At 42.6% G+C, this 22007-nt stretch overlaps 1 protein-coding gene across 1 annotated transcript; it reads right to left on the reverse strand.

Annotated features, from left to right (window-relative positions):
• Positions 1 to 3910: 3910 nt before the first annotated feature.
• On the reverse strand, positions 3911 to 19761 carry LOC141798048 (sushi domain-containing protein 6). The gene is made up of 5 exons (XM_074679817.1): positions 19573 to 19761; positions 12566 to 12666; positions 8554 to 8757; positions 5795 to 5933; positions 3911 to 5254 (listed from the first exon to the last, which is right to left on the reverse strand). Exons 2-5 carry the CDS (start codon positions 12651 to 12653, stop codon positions 4921 to 4923), a joined length of 765 nt encoding a protein of 254 aa, XP_074535918.1. The 5' UTR covers positions 12654 to 12666; positions 19573 to 19761; the 3' UTR covers positions 3911 to 4920.
• Positions 19762 to 22007: the final 2246 nt, after the last annotated feature.

Raw genomic sequence — 22007 nt, forward strand, 5'->3', positions numbered from 1 at the left:
AAGAGTCGAGCTGCTGGAAAATGAAGATGTCAGACGAGGCAGGAAATGATGCTTTAAAACGTCCTGTCTCAGTCATATTATGAGACGGTGAGTCACAGTCATTGGATTAAAAGTCAGATTATTAAAGCTGGATTACGTGAAGCAGTTGACCTGGTCTGTGGTTGTTAGCTGACCTAACCGACCTTTCACCTTCACTCACCTGTGGAAACACTTACACTGTTTTAAAGCACCTTGGGTAATTTCTCTTCAAAAGGAAAAAAAGAGAAAATAAATAAAATTAAACTTCTGAAACATTTTAAGATCCCTCTTGCTCAAAAAAAAAAAATTAAGGAAATTAAAAAAAAATTAAAGAGTCTATTTCGCCCCCGTCAAATGCTGAAATATCACCTCACTGAAAAAATAAAATAAAATCAAGCAAGTGTTCCTGTTTTATTCTTAGTGAAAATGTCTAAATATGAGTTAAATTCAGCTGACAGGTCAGAAGAAATTAAAATCCTAATCCACTTTATTTATATAGCACTTTTTGAAAACAGACCGTCTCCATAGTGCTGTACAAAAGAAAAACCATAAAATAAATAAAACATTAAAAAAAACATGAATTAAAATAATAAATAAGATAAAATAAATTAAAAGACACAGAGGAGCACACAACTCAGGCGGTGTTAAAGCCAGAGAATAAAGTGGGCCGTAAGACCAGACTTAAAACAATAAAAAAATTAAAGACTAAAGATGATTAAACTGTTCGTAAAGATCAGAAATCAGCCTGACTGTGTGCTCAGAGAGGATTACTCCACAAGTTTGTTCAAACCATGTGTAAAAACTGTCTTAATACAAGAAACCAAACAGGTTCAGTTTGATTTCCTGATTTTTTAAAAAAGTTTTTATAAATAATTCACACTTCATTTCTGTCTTTAACGCCTGGAAATGAGATTTTTCTGAACCTCTGGCTCATGTTTAGTCTGACAACACTTTGTTTTACTGACAATAAGAGATAAACACTGTAAAAACACTGTTTTCTCTGTGTGTGTGTGTGTGTGTGTGTGTGTACACACCTTTAACCTGAGTGGCCTCAGCCTCCAACCAGCTGCAGACTCTCTGAGGTCGATCATTTCAGGCCTCTGATTGGTCAAAGGTCCCTCACAGCCCCCGTCTCCACGCCACAGCTGACGGACTCTTCCTAAAGGTGTTAATGTAATAAAGGACATTTCTGTCACACACACACACACACACACACACACACACACACACACGCCTGATCAGGAGGAAACAGCTGACTGAAGAGGGGAAACACACTTTTCATCACCTTCAGTGACGAACTGAGTGAAGACGTTTCACTGAAAACTGAGAATTCAACATTTGCTTCATCTGACTCTGTCACTTCTCCTGTTCAGAGGCGTCTGACACACACACACACACACGCACACACACACACACACACACACACGTGGAGCAGACTGTGGAGCTGAAAAAGCTCCTGGTTACATAAGTCTGGTTGATAAATGACTCATAAGACGCTCAGAGTTCGTCTGTTTCTCAACTTAATACTAAGAAGAAGAAAAAGTACAGCTGCTGTGTCACACACACACATACACACACTCTGTCCTACACACACACACACACACACGTTATGAAGATAAGCTGAAGTCTGTGTGTGTCTCCTCCTGACTGTGAGGCTCAGTGTGTCTCTGTCTCAGCTGATCCGGTCCAACCTGCTCCCTGTGGTTCAGGATCTCATGGTGGTTTTCAGCCTCAGGGTCTGACCCTGATGAGGAGTCACGGGATGGATCTGAGGGCGGATCATGGTGATCCTCATGGAGCAGGACAAACAAAGAGCTTTAACATCGATGATCACGTTCTGCAGACACAGACACGGATCAGGGCCTGAAGGGCCTCCCTGACCCCCCAACATCTCTGACCCCCCAACATCTCTGTGTGAGTAAAGCTGAGCACAGCGAGGGACCAGAGCCTCAGGGGGAGAGTCAGTGACAGTGTAACGCTCTGAAACTGAGCAGGAAGAGACAGAGCTTCAGGATGTTTCTTTGCTCCAGAGAAACGAGGTCAGAGAAAGTCCAGGTGGGCTCAGAGAGGAGAGTTTCCTTCAGGTCTGGGCCTGTTTCTCTGGATCCAGGGTCTGGGACGTGCACAGCTCCCAGCAGATTAAACCCTGAAAGTGAAAGTGAAAGTGGTCCAGTCTGCTCCATCTTTATCAATGATCTGCTCTCCACCCGCCCATCCACCTGCCCACAAACAGCTGACCGCTGACAGTAAACACCATCAGCTCTTCTGCTTTGGACTTCCTCAAACCGAGGATCCAGCTTCTGCTTTTCATCAACCTGGACCCAGTTCTCAGACACACCCTGGTTACACACAGAGCCGGGTCTTCCTGAGGACTTCAGGGTCACATGACTCCATCAGAGTGATGAAACAAACAGGAACATTCAGCCCTTTAACTTCACACACAGAGATGATTCAGGTTTTCCTGGACTCAGGGTTTAATCACTGACCGGCTTCTGTGGAAAACCTGGTCCACTTACAGGACGTGACGTACGCAGAGTTACAGAGGGAGAAATAACTTCTTCAGAGGTGATCTCATCCTCTCTGATCATTTCCCATGAATCCCTTCATCACCAGCTCCTGTTGAAATGTCAGGAGGGCAGCGCCAAACCTCCACCATCATCTTACTCTGACCGTTTTTTTTTTCAGCTTGTTAATGTTTTAAACTGTGTAACAAGTGAAAATGATAAAATATTTGTTTTAATTTTACTCCTGCAATTCACTTGATTTCTTTGTGTAAGATTATTTTATTTTATTGGTATTATTTAAAGGTGTATTAGGCTGAATTACTGATACTGACGGACTTATTTTATTTTTTTGGTACTTTCCCTCTGGATGTATACAGTTTTTGATTTGCCACAAAATCAAATAAAGAAAAATAAAATAAATAAATAAATAAATAAATAAATAAATAAATAAATAAATAAATAAATAAATAAAAACAAAATAAAATTAACAATAAAAAAATGAATAACAAAGGCTTAAATGTTTAACTAATTTCATTTTTTTGGGGTACTTTCTCTCTGGATGTATATAGTTTTTTTAATTTGCCACTAAATCAGGTAAAACAAACAAATAAGTAAATAAGTAAATAATGTAAAATAAATAAATAGATAAATATATAAATAAGGGAAATAAATGAATTAATTAAAAACAAATAAATAAGGGAAAATAAATAAATAAATTAAAAACAATAAATAAAGAATGGGAAAATAAATAAAAAAATAAGGGAATATAAATAAATATATTAATTAATAAACCAATAAATAAATAAGGGAAAAATAAATAATAAATTACAACAAAAGAAACAAAAAAAACATGGTCAAAGAGGCTTAAATGTAGATACAAGATTTTTTGACTTATTTTATTTTTTTGATACTTTCTCTTTGGATGTATATAGTTTTTGATTTGCCACTGACTAAGGGAAAATGAGTAAATAAATAATAATAAATAATAAATTAATTAATAAGGGAAAAATAAATATCGGAAAAAAAATAAACAAACAAACAAACAAATAAATAAATAAGAGAAAATAAATTAAGAAATAAATGAGGGAAAATTAATACATTAAAAAAAATTGAAATAAAATAAAGTAAACAATAAAAAATAAATAACAAAAGAAAGAAAAGCATGTCTATGGAGGCTTCAATGTAGATATAAGTTTTAAACTGTGTTCAAAGAGATAAGAAGAAAGCAGTATGCTAGTTAAGTACTTATTTCTTGAATATTGTAAAATTAAACTTAATATGTCTTATTGCACAAATAAAGTACAAATAAAATAAAATAAATAAAAAAAAAAAAAAAAAAAAAAAAATCAGTCTGTGGTGTCAGTCACAAACGAAGGCCAGGAGTCAAATAAACAAACATTTATTTATTTATAATTCTGTGCAATAATACAATGTACAAATAATCTGTAAATATTATAATCCACATCATAGATTAGATTAATTCAACAGAAAATACATTCATGGTCAGTGAAGGCATCAGTCGCTCTGCAGACGCCAGACGTTCAGGGAGGAGAGACGACGCAGCCGAGGTTCGAGCTGAGCGTCGAGGTTTGGTCCAAACTGTTGGAATGAAACTGGATTAAAGCACCAACGCGTGTCCACACTGACGCCACCAGGGCCCGGATCTGGATCAGACTCATCATCAAACTGAAAGAGGACAGGAGGAACGCTGAAGGCTGATTGGTTCCCTGTCTGTAGATAAGCACGGTGCACGGCGTGGAGCAACAAACCCCAAACGCCACAGTCCCTCCACAGACCGTCTGACGCCTCAACACAAGGCTGAAGAAAGAAACACACACGCAGCACGCAGCACGCAGCACGCTGCACGCAGCACGCAGCACGCAGCACGCTGCACGCAGCACGCAGCACGCAGCACGCTGCACGCAGCACGCAGCACGCAGCACGCTGCACGCTGCACGCAGCACGCAGCACGCTGCCCCGTCACTGACAGGAAGGATTACGTCTCCAGAGATACACTGAAAACACACACACACACACACACACACTCACACACACACTCACACACACACAGGCACTTACACCTTGACACGGCTGCTGCCTCTGATTAAAACACTTTGAGAAAGAAGGCTGCTCAGATTCGTCACACACTCCAACATTTAACGAGACAATCAAAGTTTATCCAGAGGTCGCTTCAGTCCCAGCGACCGGCCAATCAGAGCTTATCATGGTCATCATGTGATTGGACAGAGAGTTTCCTGACGCAGCAGGAGAAGTGCAGACGTCTGCTGTCAGTGGGTGTGTCCTCTGCAGCCAGCTGCCAATCAGAGCTCTCCTCACGAGAAATCAGCTGTAGTCACATGACCCCGCCCACCTGCCCACCTGCCCACCTGTCCGTCCATCAGGTGTCCTTATCGTCTGAAAGTGCAACGTGCCGGATGTCCTCCCCGCTCGTCCGGTCTCTGGAATGAGGCGTCTGCACCTCCTCGTAAGGAGGCGGGGGGTTTTCTGGGCTCTGATTGGACAGGAGGGGGTGGTCGCTGCCGTCTGATTGGTTGTTCTGGGTTGACGGTTGACAGCTGGGAGCCTCCTGAGCCAATAGGAGCTGGGTGGGTCCAGGTGCAGAGCAGGCGGGGATGCGCTGCCCCCAGCTGCCGTAGACCGCCTCCTCATAGGAGGGCAGGGAGACAGGAAGTCCGTCCACCATCAGGTCCAGCTGGTCTGAGGAGCGGCGGCTGCAGGGACGGACGGAGAGACAGAGTGACCACATGAGGAGCAAACAGGAGACGGTTCATTTAGGTCAAGTTCAAAACCCTGACCTAGTTTCATTTACGCCAATAAACCCAAAACATGGAGCTCAGCGGTCCCTGAGACCTGCTCCACGCTCCAGACCACAGAGACCTGGGTTTTAGGGTCTCCTGAATCTGAATCTGAATCTAAATCTGAGTTTAAATCTGAAAAAGTGAAGCGTGGCTTTAGCAGAGACGTAAGAAAGAAGTCCAGATGTTCTGGTGGAGTGTGAAAGTTTGCAGAACAAACTGGATCAAACTGGATCAAACTGGATCAAACTGGATCAAACTGGATCGTTCAGACTATCATGTGACCGAGCTTCAGGTTGGATTAGTTTAGGGGAAAAATGAGCTGCTGTAAAAAAAATTTAAAAAACTATCTACTTGAATTCTGTCTGACCCTCACTCGGGTGGAGCAGTAGGTGGAGCAGTAGGTGGAGCAGTAGGTGGAGCAGTAGGTGGAGCAGTGAAGGTGTGTGATCTTACCTGTGTGACTGACAGGGATAGAGGCGGGACTTAACGACCAGGCAGGCGGTGGTGGTGAGCAGGAAGATGGACACGCCCACCGCCGTGGTGGCCATGCTGGGCATCGTGTCGTCTCTGTCGTCAGAGCTCATGTTTGGACCTGAGGAGGAGAGAGGAGGAGAGAGGAGGAGAGAGGAGGAGAGAGGAGGAGAGAGGAGGAGAGAGGAGGAGGATCTGGATCAGACACAGAAAAACAGACTCAAGAGGAGGACCTGATGGACACGCTATGACCATCAGAGCAAGGAGCAGTTTGATCTGTGGGTCCTGATGTTTGGTCAGACTGGGACGTGGAGTTTGTTTATCTAAAAACTGAAATAATCTGCAGATTAATTAATGACCCAGTGCAGGTCACTCAAAAAAAAAAATCTAATTTAGGGAGAGTAAGAGCACAGCTGAGATATTTTTTTAACTAAGAAATCTACAGTCGATGTGAAGTACTGTGAAACCACAGACATTAGTAAATAAACACAGAGACATCTGTGCATTCTGCTGAACGGGAGGTCACAAGTACGGTGGCCCTGAAGTGCAAAAACAAAACAAGAAATCAAACAAGGAAGAAAACAGAATAAACAGAAACTAAAATTAGTAGGTACACAAACCCAAAAAAGAAAACAACAACAATAAAAAATAAAAATAAAAAAATAAAAATTACCCCCAAAATAAGAGGAAAAAAAGAAACTGGAAAATAGTTGAATTTAAAAGAAAAAAAGACACAAAAATGCTTATAATAAAAAAAAAAATAATAATAAAAAAATAAAATCTCACAAAAACTTGGAACAAAAACACAAAAATCAAAAGAAAAAAGGACAATAATAAGAAAAATAAATTAAAATAACATGACAAAAAAAAAAAAGTTCAGGACAAAAACATAAGGACCAAAAAGAAAAAAATAAACAAACAAAAAGGAAACAGGAAAAAGATTTTAAAGATAAACAAAACAAAGAAAAAAAACAAACAAAAATAACTAGACGACAAAAAGAAAGAAGACAAAATAATTGGTTGCACAAAAACAAAAACAAAAACACAAAAAAGAAAAAATTAACCTTTGCTATTTTGATTTCCTACTTGTCCTAACCCTTTGTCATGTTTCGTTTTTGTTCGTTTTTGTGTGTTTTTGTTTTGTTTACATTATGTTCTCTTCTTTTTGTGTGTTTTTTTTGGGGCACTTCAGGGCCACCATACATGAAATCAAACATTAGACTCTAAAGTAGGTCATGAGCCCAGGTCCTTTGCCCTGTAACCTGGTGCCAGGTCACGTGATCAGCCGAAGCGTCCGGGGCGATGACGTCTCCGGTAAATCATCAGTGAAGTGGACGACGCTGAACTTTGCTCAGATTAATCACTGAGTAAACATCAAACCAACCGTTAACGAGCAGCAGCTGAGAAAGTTCTGCTTTGGAAAATTTTAAAAAACAGAAATAACTTGAAGAAAACTTCTGAGGCTGTGACGTCAAACCTCAAACGTAAAAATAACTGAGTGGAAAAACCCAGAGAGCCGCGGGGAGTGAAACGATCAGATCAGAGATCGATGACAGGAGCGCTCATCGCTTCCTGTGGCGTCTCTGCCCGTGACACTCAGGCAGAAGATTTCCACGCCGCTCTGACGGCAGAGGAAGTCTTCATACCCGCTTCCTCGCCGTGCTCTGCACTCATCCTGTCGCGGCGGGTTTCAGTGAATGGTGACAGAGGAAGTGGAGCTGGTCTGAGAGGAGCCGAGCTGCCAGTTCCTCTGCAGAGTCTGAGCGTGTCAGCGTTTCTGCGTGTAGGCCAGGGCGCACACGACACGGGCGCGGAGTGGAGGTTAGCTCTGCCATGCTGCAGGCCGGGAGGAAAGTTAGAGAAACTAAAGGTCAGAGGTCAAATTTACCCTCTGACCTCTGAGGATCTGACATGGATCTGGATGATCTGACAGATCACAGACTGAGGTGGTCGCTTTCTGAGCGCGCTCACACTTCACCTGCTCCTCTCTAACCCCGCAGAGAGAAAAACAACAGAAATAACACCTCCCACTTCCTCAAACTCAAAACAAGAAGGAAGTATCGCCGAGCGATCTATCAGCCTGGATCTGGGTCACTGTGGTCATGACTCATCGCTGCTGTGAGAGATAAACCCAGATCATCTCTGTCCACAAACACAAAGAGTGGAAACAACAAACAAAGTTTGTTAGTGAGGCGTGGTAAAGAGCCAAACACGGGTTTCAACACGAGCCTGGTCCTGAAATCCACCTGGACGTCAGGCAGAGAAGAAGAAGAAGAAGAAGACAGAGGTTTTCCTCTCTTTGACCCTGAAAACCAGGTCAGACCAGAGTCCCAGACCCTGTCCACTGCTCCACTTAGCAACGTCACTTCTCCAACTCAGAGCAAAAGTAGATCACAGCGAGTCCTCTGTCCTCTTATCGACACACTATCAGCTCATAAAGTGATCAAAACCAGCTCTGAGCCAGCCGTCTCTTTACCACATCAAAATAAAGACATTAAACCACAACGCTCGTCCCAGTTTGAGCCACGGACACGTCAGACCAGAGCAGATCCAGGTCAGGTCTGTGAGGTCTGGATCCAGGTTTGGTTTCCACGTCAGGATGAAAACAATGATCTAAAGAGGTCAGCTGTCAGACCGGATCAGTCCCTCCAGGTGAGACCTCAGAGGACAGGCTTTGGTCAGGGTCACAGGGTCACAGGGTCACAGGGTCACAGGGTGTCCCACCTATCAGGGACTCTCACCTCTGACGGGGACGCAGGACGGGATCTGGGGCACCCACTTCCCGTGGCGACACTTGGAGACGCGGATCTTGCTGCTGATGTGGTACCCGGGCTCGCAGAAGAAGTGGATGGAGGTCTTCTGGTGGAAACCCCGACACGGGGACGGGTCGCAGCGGAAGCCTCCATGCTCAGGAACCAGGGGGTGGGTGCAGTTACTGAACCGGCCTGCAGAGAGAGGGGACGCAAGTGAGCATAAACTGAACACAACAAACTTTACCAGTCATTTATAGGTTAAAATTTTATTTAATTTTATTTAATTTTATTTTATTACATTTTATTTTATTTATGTATTTAATTTAATTTAATTTAATTATTAACTTTATTTCATTTTATTTTATTTTATTTATTTATGTATTTAAATTGATTTTATTATTTAATCAAATTAGTTTTATTTTGTTTTATCTTATTTTATTTATGTATCAATTTCATTTAATTATTTAATTAAATTGATTTATTTTATCTATTTTATTTATGCATTTAATTTAATTCAATTATTTACTTTATTTTATTTCATTTATTTATTTAATCTAATTTGATTATTTAATTTAATTAGTTTTTATTTTCTTTTATTTTCTTTTATTTATGTATTTAATTCAATTTAATTATTTAATGAAAGTAGATTTATTTTTTCTTTTATTTATGTATTTAATTTAATTTAATTATTTGATTAAATTAATTTTACTTTATTTCGTTTTATTTTGAATATATCTTTAGTACCATGGGCAAGATCTTAAATCCTTTCTTTGTTGTCTGAATTGTTTTATTCTTTTATTGTTTTTATTTAGGAATCTTTTGCTTTATTTGGTGTTATTTTAGATATTTAAAAGTTTCTTTTTTTCCTCCTCTTTGTGTTTGTCTTTAACCTCTTTTTTAATTTGTTTACTGTTTGTTTTTACAGCGTAAAGCACTTTATACCTCTGTTTTTTGACACTGCTGTATATATTGAGTCCATCCTGTCAGACGGTCTGTGAGGAGTCTGCTCATAGACCTGAAAGACCTGCTGGACTGGCTCTGTCTACACAACATGAAGGACCAGGGTCTTCAGGGAAAAACCACCAGCTGTGTCTCACAGAAAACACGACCTTTGACCCTGGATGTGGTCTCAGACCTGGTTGTAGGACCTCTCTAACACCTGGGGGTGTGGTTTTTGTTGTGACTCAGCTCGCTGATGGAGTCCTGATGGATGGGGGGTGGCTCTGACTGCAGCTGAGAGGAAACGTGGCGTGAAGACTCAGCGAGGGGACGTTGTGACTGTAAACAAACGCTGACCTCAGAGGAGCCTGAGCGGAGGGTCAGAGCAGCTTCGTTTACACATGAATGGACTTTTCTCTCTTTCCTCACGTGGTCTGATTCAGAGGAAAGCTCTTACATAAAGAGGAGCTGCTCACATCCTCCCGTGTCCTGACCAGAGCCGCTGCTCTCTTACCCACTTCCTGTTTCATCACTTTCCACGTTTACAGGCGGCGTTTGAAGAATGAAGGTTTCTGCTGCTTCAGCTTCAGAAACAAACGTGTGACAGTGGGTCAGAGGAGAAAAATCACCATTAAAGACTTTACACCTTAATCCACAGACTCACTGTTTACCTCCACGCTGAGTCTCTGAGTCCATGTTTGGCTCCAAACCAACGTTTTCAGTAACTGCTCGGAGTAAAAACTGGAAATCAGCAGCTAACGTCATTTATTAACAGTCAAACCTGGTGACCTGACTTTGGATAGAGAAACATTCATCAGTGTTTCAGAGTAAAGTGTGACCCTGTTAACTGCTGACTGTCTCCAGTTAGCACGGTCACTTTTTACCCCAGAACACCAGGAGCTCAGTATCAGCTGTAATCAGGTCAGAACTTTCCAGAAGTTGACTCCACGGTGTCGTATCGTTTCTGACATCCAACCATAGAACACCCGGACGTTTTTATGCTGCTCACAGCTTTGATTTAGTGTTTGAAGATCAATAACTCGCCTGAATGAAAGGAGCTAAACGCTGCTTCTTTGGCCAAACTGCGTACACACCCTTATGATAAAGTGGGCTGAATCTGTGCTTTATTAAATAATTATCTTTATTTATCGTCTTTTCTCTGTTAACTTAAAGTTTCTTTTGTTTGTACTATTCATTTTATAATATATGTGGTTAGCCAGCCACACACACATACAAACAAATAAATAGATTATAAATAATACAATAAATAAATGAAAATGAACAAATAAAGGAAATAACTAAATAGATAAATAAATAAAAACAAAAAAAATAGAATTGAAAAAATTATGGAAAAAAAACATGATAAAAAAACAAACAAATGAAAATTATAAAAATGAATAAAAAATGATGGTTTAAATTGAGTTTCATGAATAAATGAAAATTATTTAAATTAAGTAGATAACTAAATTAACAAATAAATAAAAATAAAAAATGGAATTCTGAAAATTGTGGAAGAAATAATTACATATAAATAAAAACAAACCAATGAAAATTATAAAAATGATTAAAAAATTAAGATATAAATAAAGTTTCATAAATAGATAAATATTATTTAAGCTAAGGAAATAACTAAATAAACAAATTAAAAAAAACAAAAAAATAGAATTGAGAAAATTATGAAAAAAAACATGATTAAAACAAACGAATGAAAATTGTAAAAATGAATAAAAAATAATAATTTAAATTAAGTTTCATAAATAAATGAAAATTATTTAAATTAAGTAGATAACTAAATTAACAAATAAATAAAAATAAAAAATGGAATTCTGAAAATTGTGGAAATAATTATAACATATAAATAAAAACAAACTAATGAAAATTATTTTTACAAAATGATTAAAAAATAAAGATATAAATAAAGTTTCATAAATAAATAAATATTATTTTAACTAAGGAAATAAATTAATAAACAAATAAATAAATATAAAAAATAGAATTATAAATGATAATGAAAACAAATAAATAAATAATAAACAGTTAAATATAAATAGAAAGATAGATTATAGATAGGTAAATGATAAAACAAATAAAAAGAACTAAATAAACAAATATAAATATAATTATAAATAGAATTAGAAAAAATGTGAAAATAAATTAATTAATAAATATAAACAAATAAAAATATGAAATTATGTAAATTGATACATAAATAAAACAACATTAAAAATGAAATCTATAATTAAAATAATAATAATAAGTAATAAAATAATTAGTCTATAAGAACGCTTGAATCATTTTTTGTAACTTTAAGGTGAACGGTTTTTAAAAATGAGCTATATTTAGTCTGGTATGATGAATCCAGTTTCTGGATTAGCCTGACGTTAGCTGGAGTCAGCTCTCTGAATATGCTGACCATCATTTAGCTTTGTGTTCAGAAACCAGCGTGTAACGTCACAGAGACTGACTCCATGTTTTCAGCAGCTGGTAAATCTGTACGGCTGTGCTGTCGTCACCGGGTCAGAGACAGAGTCAGAGACAGAGTCAGAGCCACAGTCAGAGCAGAAATCCCAGGAGGATCAGAATAAAAACTGTTGAACAGGCTTCAGTTTCGATCAAAAGAGGAAGAACCAGCCTGAGGACGCGCTGAGCTGTGCAGAAATCTGCAGCTTGATGCAAAACGTTCAGGTTTCACAATCAGTCACCATGAAGTAATAAAAGAGAGAGAGGATCTTAATCTGGGATTATCATGAATTAGGAGGAAGTTCTGGGTTAATGTTTGTGGGGCTGGGTCACAATCTGACGCCTGAAGATCCTGAATGAAAAGTTTGTTGTTGTCTATGAACTCCTTCACCTGACGCAGAGATGATAAAACCATCACGTGTCCTTCAAACGCCGCTCAGGTGACGCCAGAGGTTTGTGTTTTTATCAGAAATACTGTAAACTTTTCTCTTCTCGTCTCTAAGTTTCAGATTTACATTTTCTTCACTGTAAACGTCTCTGTTCACAGCCTGACTCACAGATGGTTTGATGGAAACATGGAGGTCGGGGTCAGAGGTCGTACCTGCGGTGAGGAGCGGCGCCGTGGCCAGGAGGAGGAGTCCACACAGCAGACTGACGCGTCCACATGGAGACAGGACTGACGCAGACATCAAACCAGACTTCCTGAAGGAGGCAGAAAGAGAGGAGGTCAGAGGAGGAGGAGAAAGAGGAGGAGGAGATCCCTCATGGACTGATCCAGATCCAGGAGTCCAGAGCAAAGACCTCACAGCTGTGACAGGAAGCCCAACAGGTCCACAGCTGTGAGTCTCTCTGCTGTTTGTTTTAACCCTCAGACCACAGACGGGGCGGAGCCAGCTGTGAGTTCACACCTGAGCCGTGGCCCCTGCTGGTCCCCGAGCAGCTGAGACCACTGAAGACCTGCTCCCTGAAAACCAGGACCCAGCTTCTCTGTATGAGCCCAGAAAACACCCCCAGCTCAGGAGCTGAGATCTGAACGACTCTCAGAAACGTGACGACCATAAACCCTGCTCCTGAACCCTGATCCTGAACCCTGCTCCTGAACCCTGAACCCTGCTGCTCTGTCTCACCTCAGTCCACCTGTCCTGACCTCAACCTTTCAGCTGATCAATAACGAAAGCGTCTCCTCCCACTGTTTACAGTTTCAGCAGTGACCACAGAGACCAGCACAGACTCTGGGGCGACCACATCAGGTCTGCAGAGACAAACAGACTCCACATCAAACCAGCTCTCAGTCTGAGGATGACGGACACCGTCACGACATCACACACACACAGACACACACAGAAACACACAGAAACACACAGAAACACACACTTCCTGTCAGAAAGCAGCACCAGCCGAGCGACCTCTGCCAGAGTCGGCCAAATGCCAGAGTGTGTTTCAGTGTTTTCAGTGTGTGTGAGTGTGTTTCAGTGTTTTCAGTGTGTGTGAGTGTGTTTCAGTGTTTTCAGTGTGTGTGAGTGTGTTTTCAGTGTTTTCAGTGTGTGTGAGTGTGTGTGAGTGTTTTATCTGTGGGGAGATCAGTCATCTGTGGAGCTGCAGGGGACTGCCCCAACCACACACACATACACACACACACACACACACACACACACACACACACACACACACACACACACACACACAGATCATTGTATTTGACTAAAGGTCACAAACTAAACCAAACTCTGTGAGGTCTCAAACATCAGGACTGATCCTGGTCTGAACTCAACCACTGATCAGCTGACCAACGAGGAGAGAGGACACGAGGAGAGAGGACACGAAGAGAGAGGACACGAGGAGAGAGGACACAAGTAGAGAGGACACAAGGAGAGAGGACACAAGTGGAGGGGAAATATTGGGGACTAAGAAAAGTTATGTTCTCCTTCCTTGCTTTTTATTTCCTTCCTTCCCCCTTTCCTTTCCTTCTGCTTTCTTACATCTTTTCCTTCCCTCCTACCTTCTTTCCTTCCTTCCTTTTTTACTCTCTTTTTTCTTCAACCTTTCTCCTTTATTCTTTCCTTCTTTTCTTTATTCTTCCTTCCTATCCCCCTTCCTTCCTTCCCTTCCATCCTTTTCTCAGTTTTCCTTGATTTCCATTTTTTTCTTCCTTCATTTTTTCCTTTCTCCCCTCCCTCCCCCTTCCTTCCTTCCTTCCTTCCTTCCTTCCTTCCTCTCTTCTACTCTATGTGCAGGTCAAAATAGTCTGAGTCTAAAAACCAATCTAGATCCTGATTCAGATCCAGATCCTGTCATGAAACCATCCTGACATGTTTCCCCCACAGCGCCCCCTGATGGAGAACATGTTCCTGGGTCTGAAGCAGAGTTTGCTGATGTTGACGCAGCACGCAACACTGCAGGAAACTGACCACTGATCATCTGGATCAGAGACACCTGAGGGACAGGTGAGCTGTGATGTCATCAGTGGGTGACGATGGACCAATGAGGAGGTCTGACCTCACACAGTGAGAACCAATCACTGACAAACATGATTAAAAACAACGGGTAAACTGTTGGAGTTAATAAACGTCAGTCAGAGCAGAGTAAAGAAAGATGGTGGAGGCTCCTCCTCCTCCTCCTCCTCCTCCTCCTCCTCCTCCTCCTCCTCACTGCTGACAGGACCTGAAGGATCTGCTGCTCGCGTCTTGGTGTCAGATACCACAGCAAACCTTCAGAGGACTACAGGAGTCCAGGAGTCCAGGTCTGATCAGGTCAGAGCTGCTTCAGTCCTGATCTGATGAGGAGGAGCCTGAACGACGTGAGGCCGTCTGGATCTGTCTCTGAAAACCTGCTGCTGCCACCACACACACACACACACACACACACACACAGAGCTCAGTCTGGTGTGACCACAGTCTGCGTGGGAGATCCTGGTCTGAGTCACTCTCTGATATTAAAACTCTGATGTTTGTGGAGCAGGAATCAGAGACTGAGGGATTATTAAACCAGCTCTGTGTCTCGTGATGGATCTGCACGCTGTGAGGCGGTCTGACGCCCATCATCACCATCATCATCATCATCATCCTGTGGTTAAAAGTTGTGATCCTCCACACCAACACGCTCAGGATCACCACGGATCAGGAGTCTGATACTGAACCACAGGATCCGTTATCATGGTTTATTCTGCTGCGATGCAGATAATTACGTAAGGTTTTAATCACAGCTCAGAGAGACGCCCACAAACAAAGCAACGTGTCGATAATCACCTTTTATTTATTTGTTTTCAGATTGTTCAGTTCCTCGTCTGCTCTGTCTCTGTGGCCACAGCAGGACGTGTAGGAGGTTATCTGTGGGCGGGCTGGACTTTTATTAGGATTTAAAAAAAGGGAAATTCTGGTTTCTTAAAGCTGCGCTCTATTTTTACTGTGGTCTGAGTTAGACTCAGCTGAGAAAAGATCAGAAACAATCTGTGAAGTCTGACCAATCAGAGAGGATCAGAAACTCATTTTAAATCTTCAAATAGGTAACTGCAGTACCAACAGTGTCCACTGGGGGCTGGCTGCAGAAACACCAGAACCACACACACACCAACACAAAATGAGGTGTTTCTGTGTAGCGTTAAAGAGTCCTCCATGTTTCTGCTCACTCACAGTCTCAGCTGATTTCTCTCACAGCTGGGCGCCCTGCAGCTGTTTGCGGCGAGCGTGAAGCTCCGCCCCTTTGCACATGTGTTTAACCAAGAGTCAGGCTGAGTCAGCCTTTCCACCACAGCCGCTGACTTCACTGTGTTTGAAACCGTTGCTGCTGGCGTCATTGAAACCACGTCCATGTCTGACATGACGGTTTAAACGTCTCAAACAGCAGAGCCTCTGTGTGACAGTCTCACGGCGTTTTCACGGCGTGGTTGAGGTGTTGCTTACAGCCCTTCTTGACAAAGCGTGTACAGTGTGAAGGGTTCAAACAGGCGCCACAGTGTGTGTGTTGTGTTGTGGTGGTATGTGCTGTGGCACACAGGAAGTGATGCTCTCTCTGTTTCCAGATACAACAGATGTTTGTTTGGCACCGACACAGAAGAAGAAGAAGAAGAAGTGGGTCAAGTGGAAACGAGTCTCTCTGCTGGAGACAAGCTCACAGTGACAGAGAGATGAGTGTGTTCACACACACCTCTGACGGCTGGTTGATCAGTAGCTGCAGACCTGAGTCCTGTCCAGGTGAACTTTGCTCGCTCTGCTCGGCTGCTTCGCCGTTTCTGCTCGAGTTCAGCAAACAGGACACGGCGTGCAGCGAGGAGTGGCTACAGTTCAGGAAAACCTCCTCTCTGGTCTGCAGGAGGATCAGGGTCTGCTTCAGTTTTCACTGCCTGGGCCTGGAGTGCTGTGTTAGCATGTTAGCATGTTAGCCTGCTCTGTGTGCTTGGTGGATGGTGGTCTGTGGTGTTTTCAGTCAGTGCACACACTGACCCTGCAGACGGTGACCTGCTAACACTGTATTTCTGACCGGGTCACAGGGACAGAGGAGATAGGGGGCGCTGAAACACCTTCCACACCTTTCACACCTTTCACAGCACACAGACCAGATTCTGTCTCTTCTTCCTGCTCTCTCTTCGTCTGACGGTCACACACCGACCTCTGAATCAAAGTGTGAAGCTGTGAGGACGCCAGCGCTGTCGTTTCTCATGCTTTAACTGAACTCTTTCACTCTTTCACCTGGCGTCATGCTTTGTAATCCATCTTTAAAGAAGTGAAACCTCCTCAGACGATGGACGGTGCGTGAAGCTGATCAAAGAAACTGCTCAACCCTCGATATCTGTTCAGATTCTGCAGTTTTTAAAGAGATGACTCCCACTCTTTCACTGTGAGTGTGAGCTCCTTCTGCTGAAGTCTGAGTCGGAAGAAAAATACAAACAGCTTCGTCTCCTGTGATACCATGATGGGATGTGTTTTTATTTTTTCTTGGTTTGTTCCTCCTACTTGGTTTGTTATTTAAAAAAAAAAAATGGTTGGGATGTACCATTCATGTTGTGTTTATACTGCTACAGAGGTTGAAAAAAATCAATCAATAAATAATTGATCACAAAAAAACAAAAAAAAAGAAACAGCTTTGTCTTCATCTCTCTTACGTCTTATTTTTTCATCTTGTTTTGAATGAAAAGATATTTAGTGTCCTCGCACTTCGAGAGAAAACACTACTGTATTTTATCCATTTCTTTCGTATTATTATTATTAAATTTATGTATTTCATTTTGCTTCTTCTGCGTTTGTATTCATTTCAATTTGTTTTATGTCTTTTATTTTGCTCATAGTCTTTGAAAAATTCATTTCATTTATGTTTTATGTCTATTCTTTTATCTTGTATCTTATTCATTCTCCTGTACAGAACTTTTTTTTAACTATGGTTGTTTTTTTAAAGTGCCTAACAAATAAAGTTGGATTGGATTGGATTATTACTCCCTCCGCTCTTTGAGCCCTAATTTGACCCCCTAAACATGCTTGATATTCGATATTCGATATAATACAAAAATTGACCCCAATGTACCAAAATGCACTCTCTGGCGCCACCTCAGCACACTAAAATAGCTCTCAATGGGAGTAAGAATGCCCTAAAGGGGTCAAACCAACGTCAGCGTGACCAATCTCAGACAGGAAGCCAGCAATTTGCCTTTCAAAGTAAGTCTGGCCAAATTTTGGGCCGGAAACAAAAATGATCTTCTCCTAGGCCGTTAATGGTATCTGCTTGAAATTCGCTCAGATGACAGAGTGGACCCTGCTTTATAAAATCTCTGCATGAATTTGTTGTTTCTCAAACAGTTTTTAAATGATGATCCCTCAAAGTCAGTGAACCCCAAAGAAGCTCTTTCAGCTCCTCCTGTTATAATGAATGGGAGAGGAGGATCCAGCTCCACACAAACTGCAGCAGTTAGGCCTCTACACAAAAAAGTAAAAGAGGTACAGCTTTAAAAATGTCATGGATGGCTTCCTGACAAAATTTACTACACAAATATCTGATTTTCAGAGAGATTTGGTCAAAACTGTGGCAGCTATGAGGAGATGATTCTAGAACTTCAGTCAGTTTCTCTCCTGAGAGGGCAGCAGTTGGTGATGATGTCACAATGACTGAGAGTTCCATGCAGCTGGTCATGTGACTCACTGAAGGCGGGAAAACACACATTATGTTATTTATAAAAGGATGAAAACTTGACAGTGGAGGTCAAACCAGGACCAGCTGCTTACAGCTTTGATTGAACTTGTTTTTATCGCAGCCTCAGAGCTCCGTCCTCTGTCATATCTTCACTGCTTTTGGGTAAATTACGGAAAACACAAAAATCAACTCAAAATTTATGACACTTTTAATCAAAACACATTAATGGTGTAAAATAAATAGATAAATGTCCAGTAAAAACTTCTTTATCAGTAAGTTACTGTAAACGTACAGGAAGTGTGACTCTGTGTGAACTGAGGTCACCGTCTCACTGTATCACTGAGCTCATAAAGTCACTGTTATCTCAGATTATCTTTAAAGCAGGCCGTGGATCAATGAGTCAACACAACAATCATAAAAAGTGACTGAGGACAGAAACGCTGGTGTTTGTTCCAACAACACGCTTCACGCTTCACGCTGAGGCCGCCGGCGCCCGGGAGCTGTTTTTGATAAGACGCCTGAATGCTGAACAACCTGATGATCCAGTCTGAGCTCATGTGTCTTCCTTTCCTTCCTGCCTCAGCTCTCTCCTCAGATTATTGGAGCTCCATCCCTCAGATTATTCCTCTCCCAGATTAGCTTTAGCCACAGGAACGTCTCAGTTTGAGGAGCTGACGCTGGGTCAGGAAACAAAAACTCAACATGAAATCAAACTGTTGTGAATCAGAGCAGACAGGCGTTGCCATGGAGACCAGGTCGCCCTCACACTCCAGGTTTATCTCCCACCTGAAGAGGAGTCACCTGAGGTAAGTCCCAGCAGGCACACACCTCAAACACACACACACACACACACCCTGGGATGACATGACTGTTTTCTGAAACCTCCAAATCTCAGATTACATGAAGCAGATTCACATAATCTGACTCTTCATCAGCTGTCTAATCTGAGGGAAAGGTTCTGAAAAATGGACCAACCTGGGTCAGAACTTGATCCAGACCCAGAAGCTTCACCGTGGAGGAGGAAGGACAGGAAGCAGGACTTTGAGTTTAGACCACAGAGACCCAGATTATCACCCCACACCCCTCTTTAATCCTCCAAACCAACCCTGAACACCACAGGTGCCACAGAAACCTCTCCCCCCTTTAATCAGGTCTGCCACAGAGACCTGGACCCCCTGGACTGGCTGTGACCCCCTGATGGTCTCTGTATAAACAGATTGATGTGGGAGCTGCTTTGTTCCTCAGCAACATGAGAGCTCATCATCAGATTATCGATCATCATCATCATCATCATCATCATCATCATCTTTGTTACGGAGCTCTGCAGCAGCCGCTCGGGTATAGATATACAAACATAGAGCTGCTCTCCCTAACACTCAGATTAAAGAGGAATGATCGATAATCTGTCCTCATCCCGCCTCCTGCAGCCCCCGCTCCGTGTCCACCGAGCAGGTTTCATCAGCAGACAGAGGACGGAGCAGATCCACCCACCTGAGAGCGGAGCAGCGAGTCCACAACAGATCCCGGTCCTGGTCCTGGTCCTGGTTTGGGGGTTTAGAGGATTCACAGCGCAGTCAGGGTCTGGATGTGGTCTCGGGTCCTCAGCTGACGCTCTCGGCTCCTGCTCAGCAACAAGTGAGACCGTTTCAGCTCCGCGTCCTGACTCATCGATCAGCTGGGAGAGACACGCAGGCGCGCGCTTCCTATTGGCTGGTGAGGGGAGGGAGGCCACGCCCACTGCGCGGCTCCGTCATATTCTGGAAACACCCACTTTCATCTCAGCGCGCGCACACACACACACACACACACACACACACACACACACACACACACACACACACACACACACACACACACACACACACAGAGCTAACAGAGATGTTTTAAATCTTCAGATACTCCAGGCTGACTCTGATCCTCTGTTTCTAATCTTTTTTTTTTTTAAATAATCATTAATTTGTCAGGATTAAAATGATCAGGGTCTGGTCCCTCCTGGTTCTGGGTCCTGGTTCTGACAGTGGGTCAGTTTTCTCAGCCTGTGTCAGAGTCTCTGAGCCTGGTGTACCGCTCACTTCCTCCTCTTTCTGCTCTTACAGCCTTTTATTCAGAAACAGGAAACAGAGGTCAGTTTCTACAGAAACACAGAGAGCCACAGTGAGGTTCACCATCTCTGAGATAAAGTCTGAGTGAAACATCGGACTCTCTGAGGTTTTTACTTTTTTATGTGAGGATGAAACTCCAAAAGCAGAAAGATTTCAAACTTTTTCTGCTCATTTTCTTCCTTAAAGATGATGTGCTGGGTCAGTAAACTTCATGACAGTCAAACCGTGCCTGTGCTGAGCTGGATCCTCCTCTACCATTCATTCTGATAGGAGGAGCTGAAAGGGCTTCTTCGGGGTTCACCAACTTTGAGGGCTCGTCATTTGAAAACTGTTCGAGAAACAACAAATTCATGAAGAGATTTTGTAAAGCAGGGTCCACTCTGTCATGTGAGCAAATTTAAAGGCGATACCATTTATGGCCTAGGAGGAGATAACTTTTGTTTCAGGCCCAAAATTTGGCCAGAATTAGTTTGAAAGGCAAAGAAACCCTCAGATTCTGAGTTTAACTCTTCACTCGTGCACTTGAAGCAGGAAATCAGCCCTGACTGTCTTTAACAGAGACCACGGACACAGCTGCTGTGGTTCTGGGTCGGCCCGGCCCACACGCAGGCTGTTTGCAGAAAGCTGTGCTCCTTCCTCTGTGAGGCTGCACAGTTTCAACCTTTCAGACTCTGTGTCTGCTCGGCTCGACGCGCCGCTCAGCTCCTTGGACTGACAGGAGACTTGACGGAAGTTGCTAAAAATAAGCCGTGCTGACTCTGCTGCTGAGACCGATCAGGAAAATAAGACGGGGTTTCTTCTCTTCAGGGTTTCCTCTGAAAAATCAAACAGATTCAGGAACGTCAGACGGCGTGGAGCCTAAAAAAGAGGCGTTGGTGGATCATTAGCTCGTCTTTTGATGAAATCAGAGTTTGTTATTTCCTCTTTGAACAGGATCTGGTTCATAAACCGTGGTTTTTAACCCCCACAGAGTCTGAGGCTTTAACACACGACTGAAAGGAGGAAACATCCAGCCTGGTCTCTGTTCACCGAGTTATTAGTCAAATATTGATCCAGTTAGAAACTGGTCTTCAGGTTTATTGATGACGTCATGGATCTGGGCTCAGTTTGACCTTTTCTCGGGGTTAGAGTCTGCTCTTCCTGAGCGTCACGGAGCTGAGAGTGAAACCTCGAAACAGAAAACACACACAGGACCAGAGACTTTTACAAAATCTGTATTTGCAAAGTGAACTCTATGTTTTTACAAGACCAGTGAAATTTACAAAAACAGGATGGTGCAGGAACAAAACCAGTTTTTACTGGAGCAGAGAGCCCAGGAGGACCAGACCAGTCCTCTGAAGAGGGACCGAGGAGCAGGACTTCACCTGGATGCTCCTCAGGACGAAGGCACTGACTCTGATCTGTGACGCAGTCCTGCTCCTTAAACCCCCAGACCCTCAGGAACCAGGTCTCAGGGAAACTCTGATCTCCTCCTTTTGGAAACCGTCAGGAATGCTAACGTCAGCCAGAAGACGCAGACGCCACGCAGACGCAGACGCCACGCAGCATGAAAACGGCGTCACAGTGACTTTAACTTTCAGATGTGTGCGCTGAGCAGAGGAGGCGCGGCGTGGTCTCCTCACAGCGCCTCCTACGGGCGACGCGTCAACTCAATCTGTCAAGTAGTGATTGTAAATGTTAAGGCATGGACTGAGTTTACACACACACTCACACACACACTCTGTCACACACACACACACACACACACGCAGCAGTAGGATCTGGTCCGTTAAAGGGACAGTCCACTGAAAAGCAACGTCAGTCTAACAGTAGATGAACAGATCA

This window comes from Halichoeres trimaculatus, unplaced genomic scaffold (assembly GCF_033239565.1).
Source record: "Halichoeres trimaculatus isolate MK-OKI-2021-1 unplaced genomic scaffold, fHalTri1.1 fHalTri1_scaffold_9, whole genome shotgun sequence".
Lineage (NCBI taxonomy): Eukaryota > Metazoa > Chordata > Actinopteri > Labriformes > Labridae > Halichoeres > Halichoeres trimaculatus.